This window comes from Artemia sp. Qi Xiang Cuo, chromosome 20 (genome assembly GCF_049724085.1).
Source record: "Artemia sp. Qi Xiang Cuo chromosome 20, ASM4972408v1, whole genome shotgun sequence".
NCBI classification, from domain to species: Eukaryota; Metazoa; Arthropoda; class Branchiopoda; order Anostraca; family Artemiidae; genus Artemia; species Artemia sp. Qi Xiang Cuo.
Window position 1 is genome coordinate 34,337,841 of NC_142813.1, and position 13,571 is coordinate 34,351,411.

General features: G+C 34.5%; 1 protein-coding gene across 1 annotated transcript in view; it reads left to right on the forward strand.

Moving 5' to 3' along the window:
- Positions 1 to 13,571, forward strand: part of tweek (transmembrane protein KIAA1109 homolog tweek) — a 371,152-nt gene that overhangs the window by 196,512 nt on the left and 161,069 nt on the right. Inside the window, exons 26-29 of the mRNA XM_089106227.1 lie at positions 2,257 to 2,418; positions 5,760 to 5,967; positions 6,857 to 7,173; positions 11,745 to 12,595. Of these exons, the coding sequence (XP_088962353.1) occupies positions 2,257 to 2,418; positions 5,760 to 5,967; positions 6,857 to 7,173; positions 11,745 to 12,595 (1,538 nt within the window). The remainder of the gene's footprint in view (positions 1 to 2,256; positions 2,419 to 5,759; positions 5,968 to 6,856; positions 7,174 to 11,744; positions 12,596 to 13,571) is intronic.

Consider the following 13,571-nt stretch of genomic DNA (forward strand, 5'->3'; position numbering starts at 1 on the left):
GTATGAATTTTTTGTATTATGATTTTACATGTCCAGATCTGATTCTCCCTACGTAATCTCGTAGAAGATCAAAGTAATCTCAGTTTCAATTTACCAATGAAATGTAAACATAGCAAGTGCCGAGGTGTGCTATAGTGTAATCGATAAAATAAATCACTTAGAAAAGATATCGAAACGCATTTTGACTTTTATGATTAGTATGGTGAATATGAGGAAATGCCTAATTTGGAATGTAGACAATTAGATTTCTTGAAATTCACGAAACAATTATTTTAAAAAATTTTTGGATGAAATTCCCTTATTTCTGAATCTAGTTACTATAGATTATTATGAAAACATGGAGCTTATTCAAGACAAGACAGGGGAAATTAGAATACTCACTTTTATGCAAACTGTGGTAGAATAATCTCCAAGCAACTTCTTCTAATATCGATGTGCTACTTTGGAAAAAAAATTCAGTATTTCAGTGTTACATTTTTTTCAAGCGAGGCCTTTCTTTTTCATTTTTTTTTTTTTTTCAAAGTAACAATTATTATTCTTATTTTCGAATTTCAATAAAAAAAACCTTTTCATGTAAAAGAATTCTAGATTTCTAAATTTTTCAGTATTTAGTATCACATTTGTTCAAGTAAGGCCTCTACTTCATATTTTTTTTCCTTTTTATCGATTTTTTTTCATATTTTCTAATTTAATCCAAAAAGAACCTTTCGTTCCAAAAACTTCAGCTTATTAAGCACTTTGGGATTTAAATATCTAATTTTTTCAAATAAAGCCTTTCTACTTCATATTTCTTTTTCATTCTTAGCAATTTATGATTCTTATTTTTCGAATATTGATTGCAAAGCCCCTTTCATGTCAAAAATTGCTGCTTCTTAAGAATTTCAACATTTCAATATCAGACTTCCTCAAGTTAAGCCACCTAATTCATATTTTTTTCCATTTTTAACCATTTACGATTCTTATTTTTACCCTCTAATACAATCCTAAAAAGGGCTTAGTCCAGATTTGCCTCTCAATTACTCGGACTATCTGTCTTGGCTTTCTCTACAATTAGCCATGTCTTGATGCCTACTGCAAAATACTTGATTTTAATTCAAAATCAACGGCAATTCAATACCTATATTACTACCTACCATTGTACGGTGGGTGTGGTAGGTAGGTATGCTACATACCTACATAGAGAGGGTAGGTAGGCAAAATACCTACTTGCCGTACTTAGACTACAATTTTAATAGGGTAGTCTACCCTAACTTTCAAAAGGGAATATCTGTATGTAGGTAGTCAGCTGCTACTAATACTACTAACAACTCACTGCAGTACCAAGCTGGCTGAGGCCAACACAGCTGCACACATTCCTCCCCCTCCAAGTCTATTCAAGACTTCAAAAATGGGCTACTTCCCTGAAAAGTTCACTAATATATCTGTTGGCCCTTAAGTATCTGAATTAACAAGAGATTTCACCAAAGTTTCTCAGATATCCAATTTTTGAGCGTTAACACAGATTTTCAGTTTTTTTTTTCTATTCGCATAGTTTGGTCTTTTCGTAAATTTGTTCAAGTAAATACGTTTTATTTTTTTTATTTTGTTGGGGTTTTTCCGCCAGTTTTAGTTTTGTCCTAACTTTTCGAAGTTTTTCACGTTTTTGCTTTGAAGATGTCAACATATTTCAAATTGTGTTGGACGAAAACCCAGGTTTTTAATTTTTTGCTGTTTTTCAGTTTTTGTCATAAAGTTTTAAAATGCATAGTTTTTAAATATGCGGTAAATATTTATCATTTTCATATTCTTTCGAGCGGAAAAACAGATTTCTAATTCTGTCAAAGTTTTAAAGTTCCCATCAAGTGAACTCCCGTTTAACTAAACCCTAGTTTAACACAGCCCTCCTTAAAGCTACAATGCAAGTAAATAATGTAATTTAAGTTCTCTTAGTTTGTCAATTCACACAATAAAACTAACAAACTATGTTCGATCATCGAATGTTCAGTTATTAAATTTGGTTGAATTTAGGAAGAGTTTTGCTCTTTACTAGCTGGCCACAATGCAAAGACTAGCAGGTAAGCTTTCAGTTTATTTGTTATATATATTAAAATCACGAATTAGTGTTTTGCCAGTGGTTATCTGTATTGACATATCGATGGTCTGCCATATGTTTCAAAGATCGAGTATTATCGGCGTCATCGTTATCTGTTTTGATGTCATTAAAAAATTCTAAGAATCTGGCCTCTTTTGTCTTCTAACCTTATATTTTTGTTTCAGTCCAAGTATTCTTATTTCTCTTCTAAGTCATTAGCTGTCCGAGAAGATCCATCTGTTCGTCTATGTATGTTGTTACAGACATGTCTGAGTGAGGGGAAACCAGATTTCCCGGAAGAAGCTCTTCATGAACATCATTTACCCCCTCCAGATACGACTCAACAAGTAACTATTTTTTTAGTTTGTATTCCCTTTTCTCACTTTTTTCAATTTGTGTCCTTTTCATTTAAAATATACCTTTATTTTCATCAGTTTATGCAATAAAATTAATTAATCACAGAAATAAGCATTGCTAGAAGGTAAACTGACCTATGGTCATTGGTTCAACTAAGTAAATCCCCAATGCACAAATAAGAAATAGGAATAAAGATTGAACATTAAGAAGAATAAGAAGAAAAGATAAAAAAAAGGAATATGATACCTACCAACAATCTGCTCACAATCTGAGTAACGAACAAGAAGTTGATTTTTTTTTTTTTTTTGGAATAATGCTGCTCGGAAGGCTATTCCACAAATGCAGTGAAAATACGGCAACACCTCATTTTATTTCTTTTTTCATACACCACCTAGCGCGCATACACCGGATACACTTGCACGTGTCCTACCAAAGATAACCGGAATTAGTAAAAAATATATCAACAAAAGAAGCTGCTCTAATATAATTCAAACATTAGCATACTAGTGTTAATAATGGGTGATCATGTAACTGAATACATTAAAAAAAATGTCGAGTACTAAATGTGAATATATTTGGTATTTTAGTATTTCGTTTGCTATTTAAAATACCAAACATATATAAGAAGTAACTAAATTACTGAAACTAGAACATTCCGTTAAAATATGAAATGTTTTATTTTGAATTATCTGAATTCTTTGGTAACTTGCATAAAAATTACTTGCCTAAAGGGCACATTCCTATCAAAAAGTTCGTGATAACGAACTGTATGTATGAGGCGACTTGACTTAATTGCCATCAAAAGCTATGAGCCTGAGAAAATTTGCATGGTTTTTGAAAAAAGGGTAAAACTTCCCACAAAATTCAAGCGATCCTAATGATAATCATACCATCAGATTCAGTGTATTATAAAACCTATTGTAGACTCTTCAAGCTATAAAGATGCAAAGATGTGATATTTTGTATTTTTGTCAGAAGAAAGATCAAAAATGCTTATTTATTTGTTGTTGTTTTTTTGTTTTTCGTTTTCCCCAGGGATCATCGCATTAAACCAATCGTCCTAGAAGATCGGGAGATGGGGAGCTCATTTTAACGGATATCAAAAGTTCTAGTACTCTTTTTAACTGACCAAAAACATGGGAGGCCAACCAGCTCCACTTTCACGCCCAGTTTTCCCTCAGGGACATCCGGTTAAAACTTTCAGATAACCATTTGAATCAGCATGGTTGAAAGGTCCAATGACTATAATTTTTTTGAAGACATGACCCTCCATAGTCCCTGCGGAAACGGCTGTAAGTTAAGTAATTGGCCCATATTGTTTACATATAGTATTTGTTATTGGGAAATACACGGAAATTTTTGGGGGCATTTTTCTGTGGGTAAGAAAGTTTTCAGGGGGGGGGTATTTCCAGAAGAATTTTTACATAGGGGGGGGGGGGATTTCTTGGCATGATTTGGAAAACAGTCAAAATTAAAGAAAAAATCTGACTGTTTAATTGCTGACTGTTTTGAAAAACAGTCAGAAATTAAATGAAAAAAACAAGTTTTTCCAACTGAAAGTAAGGAGCCATACTTTTTTTGGGGGGGGGGATAGTTGTCCCTCTTTCCTTCCAGGAGTTTCACTCTTTCCTTCCAGGAGATTTTTTTATTATTATTATTAATCCATGGTCGTTTTTAATATAAAAAAAAACGCGAAAAACTGGGAAACAATAAACTTCGCAATAGGTTGCACATTAACATTTATGCAAATATACCACCTTTGAAACTTCCAATTCTGCAACGTAGACTCAGAACCTTTACATCAAGAAAGTAGGTGAGCCTCGTTGATGGTAAAATTGTAAAAATGTTCTATACTTCCTGTTTCGTAACGTTTACCCAAGCCATTTTTTTTCTGATATTGAAGGTTCTTTTACTCCGTATAATCTTTCAGTTCAAGATTAGATTTTCTTGTTTGGAAATTTTCGAAACTGGGTATGAATACATCCTCTATATCTTTAAATCTAACAGAAATGGAATCATTGAAAAAAAAGAAGGTAGGCATACAGTGAATTTAATTTCCTGAATGAAAAAGAAAACCAGCTCCAAAAATAGGAATCAACATAAATGTACTAAGGATTATTACTGAAATTAAGTTCCAGTGCCCCGATAGTGACGAAAAAAAGCTGCAGAGAACAAAGAGGACATCTATGCTGTATAAGTTTTCGATAATGGCGATTCAAAGGCTTTTCTTTTTGGTTTGCTACGACGCCATTTTCCAATCGTGTGCAACTGAAAGACGCGGTGCCAGGGCTGATGAAATAGTGCGTAGTTCAACTACGAGATTTAACTTCCTCTGCTGGGCGTGGGAGTTGAGGAAATAGGCTCTTTAAGCTTAAAGAGCGAAATTTAGCGTAATGAGTGAAGGTTGAAAAAGAAGCAGTCCCCCTCATATATAGAACAATTGCTGTTTGTTTTAAGTTTCAGTGTTGCTCCTTATTTTCAGTTGCAAAAACTTTTTTTTTTGTATTTAATACAATCTAAGGTTGAATAATTGCACCCAATCTTCAAAGTAAACCTAGGCCTCTCGCCACCCTAGATGATATAACTTTACAATACTTCTTCCAATTCATGTTACGACCAACGAAATATCATAACTGTTTCGTTTAAAAATCTGATTAATTACAAATTATTTGGAACAGGAATTTGTAATAACATCCGTATAGCTAAAATTATATGACAGTTTTTAATGACATTAATACCAATCAAACTGGAATTAATAAATTCAGTCTAGCTCGGCTGAGTTCCCTTTGCGCAAATAACGAGATCATTTAGATTCGCTCCGCTGTTGTTATCGCTGTGTCGTCTGCAAACGTCGTAATTCTTACATGTGGAATATAACGTACAAAAGAAACAATAGTAACCCCAATAGTAATCCTTGTAGGACTCCACAAATTATTTGGAATGCTTATTGTGATATAACCACAAGAAAAATTTGAGATTAACTTTACCTGTTGCTAAAACGATCCTATTGTGCCTGGTGACTCAAATTGGGGCGGAAGGGTTTGTGACCTCTGAATTTTTGGCACCCCCTAAAGTTTAAAAAATATTGTTTTTCGGTTATCTTCGTTGGAAAATGCCTTCTTTGGATATTTTCGTTAAAAGAATGAAAAAAACGACAAATTTGCTCCCTCCCCTTTGAATTTTGAAAACTACATTTTAATCCCCCCCTACCTTAAATTTTCGTGAATTGACGCCACTAATTCTGTTGCCATGTGGTAATATGGATAGCGTAATTCGGTACTGGTGCAATGTTTATTTTAATTGTTGGTTCTGTATAGTTCCGTCTTTTCAGGGTATAATCGTTCTTCTCCGTCAATGGAAGGGGTCGTTCATCGTTCCTCAAGTTATTGAGAATAATGTAGCCCCATCAAAAAAAGGGTTTCTTCATGTGAACTTCAATAGAAGTAAGTTAGAAAGGAAGAAATCTGATAAAAGTAGTGAAGGGTCTATTGCTGGATGCGAGTCTAATTCTGGAGGTAGCACTGCTGGGAAAAATTCAAGTAAGTAGACTTAAAAAAGTTTGGCTTAGAACGAAAAGCAACGCTGTAATCGGTAAGGTTGGGCAGGATAAGTAAAAATTGTAAAATATTCTGAAAATCATGCAGATTTAATTCTCTATTTTATTTCAGTTTTAACAAAGTGCAATACGTCCACCTTTTTACTAAAATGTATCCTTGGGAATGGGCTGTTCACATTGGCTGGAAACCTTGCCCCTCGAGCTGTGCGGATCATTTCCCTCTTGGAGGCATATTTCTTTGCCCGTCGACTATCCTGAGTGAAATAGCCATCTCAAGCTTTTATCCGATGTCATATGGGTTGCATGGGTACCTCAGAACAAAGAATAAGTAAAATTGTTTTTGCCCTCCGGTTGGTTTCGACTCTCAAAAATAATTTGTGTTCTAAGAGTTCCTTTAGGACCATCTCTTCCGTGCCATATCCCCTGGGGGCCAAAGCTATAATAATATATGGAAAATACTTTGCTCTTTTATAACTCAACGCTAATCCGTAGACTATGATAAGATTTGTCCTTATTATTTGCTAGAGCAAGAATCTGGAATGGCCTCGATCTGGTTCTCCCCATTTCAGCCTTTCTGCTAACTTGGTCTCAAGCCTTATGGAGCTTAAACATCTACAGGCGTATTTTTTTGTCTAAGAAATTTAAGAAAATTTCCATGAAAATTTAAGAAAATTCAAGCGTATTTAAGAAAATACGCCTTTTGAAATCCTCTTACGTGTTTCTAGTCTTCATATGGTACATATGCTATGGTTTTTAAATACAGTAGGCTAGGTCTACCTAAACAAAGTTGATTATTGGCTCACTTATTTTATATGCATCTTTACTGTAAGTAATATACCATAAGTAATATGTCAATCATTCTAATTTTCAAGGCGAATCATCTCTACCAAAGGTTGAGGAAGGTATTGTTCAGCATGCCGCTTTGTCTGATTGGCTGGATGCCAGAAATCCTTTGCTTTCAAGTTCTCATAGACGAAAATCTTCACCTGTTCCGTCATTTGGAGTTTTTGGATCGCGAAATCCTACTCCTCTATTTGGAGATCATCCTTCAGAATCGGGAGGCTTGTCCACGCCTACATATGGACATCGTCATGAAGCTTTAGCTGAAAGTTATGAAGAGAGACACAATTCATCTGGAGGGAATGTAAATTTTGTTCCAGAAGTATCCTTCAAAGCAAGCTTTCATAGGGTAAAAATTTTTATTTTTTTATGGTATTAATTTAACAAATATTTTTTTCCTTGTTTTATATTTTCCTTTCTCTATTTCTTTTGTGTTTCCATTGTTCATGATATAAAAAAAAAAATATGCTATCATAACTGAGGTTACTGAAAAAAAAATATGGATTGACAGTTGATATATGTAATATACTGATATTTATTCCTGAAAGTATTAACAATTTTAGATTTATTAAAGCTACAAACGATAAAAAATTGTGATATATTCTGTTTTCAATAAAGTGCAAATTATGTCCCGGTCTATTGAATGCATTGGGGGGGGGTCCCCCTATAATTTTTAGCCCTTTTCAAAATCTGGACACACATAGTTTAGTTTTATACCTCCTCAAGTTTCCCTGAGAAATAAAAATGAATACCCTTTCTTAAACATTTTATCCATGCTATTTTGACAACCTGAATGCTCTTACACTCTTTCGATTTAGTTCAATTGTGAAAGCATAAGTAGCAATAGTAGTAGCCCTAAAAGTAGCAGTAGTAGTTTCTCTAATATTAACAGTAGCAGTAGTACTAGTAATAGTGGTAGAAGTGGTAGTAGTAGCATGCAAATATTGCCTTTTGGTTAGTTCAAAAGTCTTATATGTTTGGACTTCATACTCCAAACTGTTCCTAAGATTCTGCTGATATGCCCTTTGGAAAACTCGCATACACAGAGTATGATATTGACTCAGTTAAACTTCCCCCTCAATATTTTCTAAAATCTTCACTTTCATACCCTTAACCTTAGTTGTAGCAGTAGTTACATTAGTAGCAGTAGGTTTATTACTAGAAATAGTAGTAGTAAGATTAGTAGTAGTATTAAACAGAAGTAGTTGTAGTAATAACAGCAAAAGTAGTATATACAAATTGCCTTTGGCTAGTTGAACATCCCCCTCATCGAGCCCTGGAAGTTTCAATTTTCAACTTATTGTAAGCTGTTTCTGTGATATTGCCAATATACTATTTTGATAGCCTTAATGCCCGCGGTGTATTTTAACTTAATTTTATCCCCCCCCCCCTCTCAACATTTCCTAAAATTTTCACCTTAATACTCATATCCTTAGAATTAATTGAAGTAGGAGTAGCAGTTGGAGTAGCAGTCGTTGTACTAGTATCAGTATTAGTAGTAGCTTGCATATATTGCCTTTTGGTCAATTAATCTTTCCCCTAAGCATTCCCTGAAAGTTCCAGCTTAATACCATGCGTCATTCCTGAAAAATCCCTTTTGACAATCTACGTGCACATAGTGTGTTTTGATTTAGTTCAGCTTTTCCCTTTATGCTCTCTTAAATATTCAAGATCATACCCTTAGCCTTAGTAGCACTATTATCACATTAGTAGTAGTAGTAGGAGTTATAGTAGCAGTAGTATTGTGCTAGTAGTTTCAGTAACGGTAGTAATTGCAGCTGTAGTAGTTTGCACATACTACCTTTTGGTCAGTTGAACATCCCCCTCATGATGCCCTTAATGTTTCAGCTAGTATAATATAGTAGAAGTATATTATTAATATTAGAAGTACGAGTGTTAGTATTAGTGGTAGTAGATACGTGCGAATATTGCCTTTTGGTCTATTGGCCACCCCCCTCATCATTTCCTGGAAATTCCAACTTAATACTTTCGGTCACTCCTTAGTTATACCTTTTTGACAGGCAGTATGCACATGACGTATTTTGATACAGTTCATCATTGATAGCAAACATTATATGTAAACAATGAGCGAATTACATTACTAACAGCCCTTTTTCCCCAGGGGTGGGGGGTGACATCCCCAGAGACATAGTTAACTTCATATTTTTTTTCTATTTTTGAAAAGATTGAGTTTTTTGTTTACATATACAGTCAACATCACTTATCATCGCTTATCCTGTGTTTTCTGGGGCTAGTAGATTTAACTCATCTGACAACTAATCCAGACCGTTTCTAGTAGCAATCCTCCTATCCTCTGACGTCATTTCTGTCTCTTGATAAGCTAAGGATAAATACTCGGGCTTGTTGTATAACACTCATGGATTCTACTCTAATCTCAAATATTCGATTATTATAGTACAAATGCTACATTGTTTTTCATGACCATTTCTACAGACTGGGTGCGATTCACCTGTGCTGATGTACTTGCAATACTAAGAAAAGAGCAAATAATCTATGTTTTGACATTTATAATAGCAGCTTGATTTGTAAATTACCAAATTAACCCTGAGGCTGATACTTTTTTTTCTAAACTATATGCTAATATCCAAGGTTTTCTTTGGGGTAATCAATTAAAGAATATGGCACATGTGCTGAAACATTAGCTCCTAAAGGAAAACCGCAGCAGTTTAAATTGTAAGAAAGACACAATAAATAATAAATAACTGTCAACATCAAGTCAAAAGCTGGATTCATATCTCTGTAATTAACATCACAGTAAAATAAGAAAAAAGTAGTAAAAGACTAAATGGAAACGTCTTATGTTGAATATGATAGTTATAGTTATAGAATATGATAGTTATAGTATGATAGTTATAGTTGAATATGAAAAATCATATTCAACTATTCGACTATAAGATGAAAAAGCTTGTATGGAATAATTTTAAGAAAGTGATTTAAGTGGGAAATAGTAGGTCGGGTTCTTTCGATTATTTTCTAGGAAGTCTGAGCTATGGAAAAACTCGTAAATTTCAATAATCGGGAACTATTGATGTTTCGAATGCTTTCTCTGGTCTAGGAAAAGTAAAAACAAGTACCTGGATTAGGAGTTTTTCAGATGTTGCAATATAAAGAGTAATATAAAGAGGATGGCAAGCTAATAGGAGATGAAACACTAGTTTGTTTATGAGAAAAACAGTCAATACTATTTTTTCATAACCGGAAATACCATAAACCTGATTAGAACAATCTTCAAAATTTATTTAATAAAAACAGCTTTCATAATCTTGACCTAGATTTTCAAAATTTATTTAATAAGAACAGCTTTAAATAAAAACACGCAACTAAATTTTGCTGTTTTTACATAGATTACGACCAATTAAATGCAATAACAAAAAAAGGAAAAAGGTTTCACAAACCGATTGGTATGGTATCTTAACGGTTTGATTTTATTCTCGCGTCGACGAGTAGTGAGTGTCCAAACTTCAGGATTAGTTCAACGTGGAGAGAGGGAATTTTAGCGATACGAGAGCGGACTCATAAGACACATAATTTTCACCGAATGTAATTTTTGTAGTCCGTTTTTTACAGTTTCGATGTCACTACTGAGATATTCTAAACCTAAGAACCGCCTAAATAAAAACATTGATTGCTTGTAAGTCTCTTGTTTCGTTTTTCTTTACATTGAACTGGAGCAAACAAAACCTCTTATGTCAAAAGGGCACAATGAATGTATTTGCATAAATATTTTATTTGCTACCATATTCTATTGTTACTATTCTACAATAGCTATCTTATGATCCGTTAGTTTAGTTCATAAATAAAGTAATCCACTAGATTTTAGACTATTTAATGTTGGATCCTGACGAAACTCGACCTTTCATCGAAATCTAGATTTTAATAAATTAATTAAATATGATACCACATCTATGACATCATATTGTATTACAGCACAGATTGGTTGTTATGTGCAAAACTCGTGCATGACAATTTAAAAAAATAATAATTAGGGCTTTTGAGACATAGTTTCAAGCTGTGCCGAAGTGTTGTCAGAGGTTATGTTGCAGAGATATACCTCAAAGGCAGGTCATCTACTTTTCTCAAATCCAAAAATGTCTTTGAATATCTTGTTGCATCCATTACGAGCTTTATTTGGGTTTATTTTAGTTTATATTGAAGCATGTATGAATTTCTTTTAATATTTTCCATTCGTTACTGATAATATTGATGAGACAAAACTATAAAATTAGTATGTAGTGCAGAAATAAGTACAGTAATATTTTTTTAAGAGGATTTGTAGACCAGAACATTTTTGTTAAGTTTTTACCACGATATTTTATTCCACAAATGCAACTTTTACTCAAAAAGGAACATGTTGCAATATTTTACTTTTTACCGACGGGGAAAAAATGGAAGCGACAAGCTCCAAATCGTAATCCCGAGATTAGAAATTACAGGTTCTACCTACTGAGCTAGTCGGGCTTGGTAGATCGCTTTACAACTTTTTTTGCATTTATAAATGAATACAAGTGGATTTCTAATAAACGAGTTGTCGATTTTGTTACTGGCACTCACCAACTATATCGGTAAATTAGGAGCTTTTTTACAGTTTGCGCTGGATATAATATGTTTCTTTTTCGACCCTGCTTTATCGATGGATGAAAACTATTTGAAACCGTTGGCCTTTAGCAGATACGCAGGGGAAGGGCCTGGCCTTTCCCCCAGAACTATAGGACTTTTTCGGATTTTTTTTTTTAACAGTTTAATGATTCATGTATTTTTTTTTTTACATTGTCGACAACATCAGCATCCCTCCCCTCAATTCTCGCGTTTCTTCCATTTTGTTACATGAGAAACTCATTTGACGAGTGTAATACACACATTCTTATCTCGTCTTTAAGACTAATTTATCTTCTTATTTAGGCTGGCATTGCAAGTGGTTCTTTCCTTAAAAAATTTCAACGAAGCGAAAGCACCAGTGGAGGATCTCCTTTTCCACCAACTGCTCAAGTTCACCGACTTAATCCAGGGCTTGATGCCCAAGTAGTATTTGCTCCTATGCTCTCAGCGTTGAAAATTCCTATTGAGAAGCAATCCCATAATCCTTTTTCGATCTCTGGCAGCGTCTCAGTGGTCAGTGGTGTTGATGAACTTAAAGTTGATCTGTTTGAAAGTGAATTCACCGTCACGTCCAATAAAGGTTTGAAGGGAAAGCGGCCGCTTGGAAAGTTTAGTATTAGTTTACCACCAGAAATACCAGCGTTTACATGCGAGAAAATAACGTTTGAAGCTGAAGCTAAAGGAAGGCAAAATGATATAGCAGATGATAAGAACGACTCTAATACTACTGTTAGTTTTAGTATCGGTGTGGGCTTTATTGCGCAGCAAGTAAATATGCCACTCCTAAGGTTAGCGCATCAGATTTACACAATGTATAATAACGCCCAGAATGCGTCCAACCAACTTCATGAAGATATACCACTCCGTTCGATGCCGCTAACCCTACCAACTTCTGATTCAGATGCAAGTGAAGTTGTAATGTCTAGTGCAAGTGAGAGCAGTCAAGTGCTACCTGATTTGGAGCGTAGGAACTTCTCGCGTGTGTCTTCCACCAACAATGATAGCCCTTATGTCAGAAGTGGAGGGGCGTCTATAAATGCTTCACTGACAGCTCTAAAAGTCATGCCACGAACAGTTCCAAAGTCATGGAAGAAAATTTTTCAGCTACTTGACCTTTATAAGGCAGTTCCGAACCTAGATATTGTTTTCCACAGGTAAGGCCTTCATATGCTGTTAAGAATCTTAGTCAATTTTCTATGTTCATAGCTCGCACAAAAGCAATAACAATTAAGCTTGTCCCCTTAAATTGGATCTGGACCTACCTCCCAATGTAAATGTACTTTCTGGTGGTTTCAGGCATCCTCCCCTATTAGAAAAACCCTCTAAAAGATCTACCACCGTCTCCTAAAATAAGGAATCAAGAACAATATTTGAATAACGCAATTTAAATTTTCAAATAATTGTCAAATGGAGACTGAAAAGAAACCGGTTATTAATCAAAACTTTATTTTAAACTTGTTGTCCAAACATTCCAAATTAAGATCTTGACTAAGGCATGACATATCTTCCATTTAAAAGAAAAAGCAGTCAACCAACAAAAGGCAAACTGCGACGCAAGATTAAGATTGATTTTATCTGGCAAAAATAGGGGTTTAACACTTGGAAAGTCCACTTTGGGATTATCAAAGTAACCGAAGAATGAAGATGCTCTGTTTAGACAAGAAAGGAGGAAATTGGTTAATCAAATTTGTATAAGCAACTGTCACTCGAAAATCTTAAACATTGGGAGTATATTTTCGTTGGTATGTAACACAAATGACGATTCTTGTTTGCTAATGTTTGCCAATTATAACTTGCTACGTAGTTGTAGATATTTTATGCTCTTTGGATTTCCCCACTTTTCTTCCTTTAAAATAATTGTGTTTTTGCACCAACTTTATGTTTCTGCTTCCCATATTAATTATTCCCATTTAAATTTGGTGCCGGTATTTTGGGAAATACGCGGCCTCGTGAAATCCTCCCCCCTGAGCATCTCCCTTCATGCCAAAGGATCCCACGAAGTGTAGCTCAATCGGTACCAGCGCGGCATATGCGGTACGCAAGTAGTTTTGTTCCCTCCTTCGTCAAGATTTTTAATTCTGCACCCACTCGTCGATAATTGTATATATTTATTTTCTTTAGTTCATTAAT